The sequence below is a fragment of the Gavialis gangeticus genome, unplaced genomic scaffold (assembly GCF_001723915.1).
Source record: "Gavialis gangeticus isolate Ggan-Ray unplaced genomic scaffold, GavGan_comp1, whole genome shotgun sequence".
Taxonomy (NCBI): Eukaryota; Metazoa; Chordata; order Crocodylia; family Gavialidae; genus Gavialis; species Gavialis gangeticus.
The window spans coordinates 45,238,295-45,238,623 of NW_017729033.1; the positions used below are offsets into that span (position 1 = coordinate 45,238,295).

General features: G+C 72.6%; 1 protein-coding gene across 1 annotated transcript in view; it reads right to left on the bottom strand.

Moving 5' to 3' along the window:
• SEPSECS (Sep (O-phosphoserine) tRNA:Sec (selenocysteine) tRNA synthase) overlaps positions 1-329 on the bottom strand; it is a 64,110-nt gene extending 63,781 nt beyond the window's left edge. The window contains exon 1 of the mRNA XM_019526413.1: positions 189-329. Coding sequence (XP_019381958.1) covers positions 189-302 — 114 coding nt within the window. The 5' untranslated portion in view covers positions 303-329. The remainder of the gene's footprint in view (positions 1-188) is intronic.

A 329-nucleotide genomic window follows, 5' to 3' on the forward strand; every position in this document is an offset into this window, starting at 1 on the left:
GTACAAGGGTAGAAGGAATAGCACAAGTGCAACTACGAGAACTACCCCGGGAGCTCGGCACCCCCCGCCCCCACCCCGCGGCTCAGCCGGTGCCCGGCGCCCGTGGGCGGAGCGGGGCTGCGCTCTCACAGCCGCGCCGGCAGGGGGCGCCCGGGGGGAAGGGCGGAGCGGCTGGGGGCGCCCGTTACCTGCTCCAGCAGCGCCCGCAGGCGGAGCTCGTGCGCACGGCGACCCTGCGCCCCCTGCCGCACGTACGCTGCGGCCACCAGCCTCTCGCTGGCAGCGAAGTTCTCGCCGTTCATGGAGCAGGCGAGAGCAAGTTACAGTCT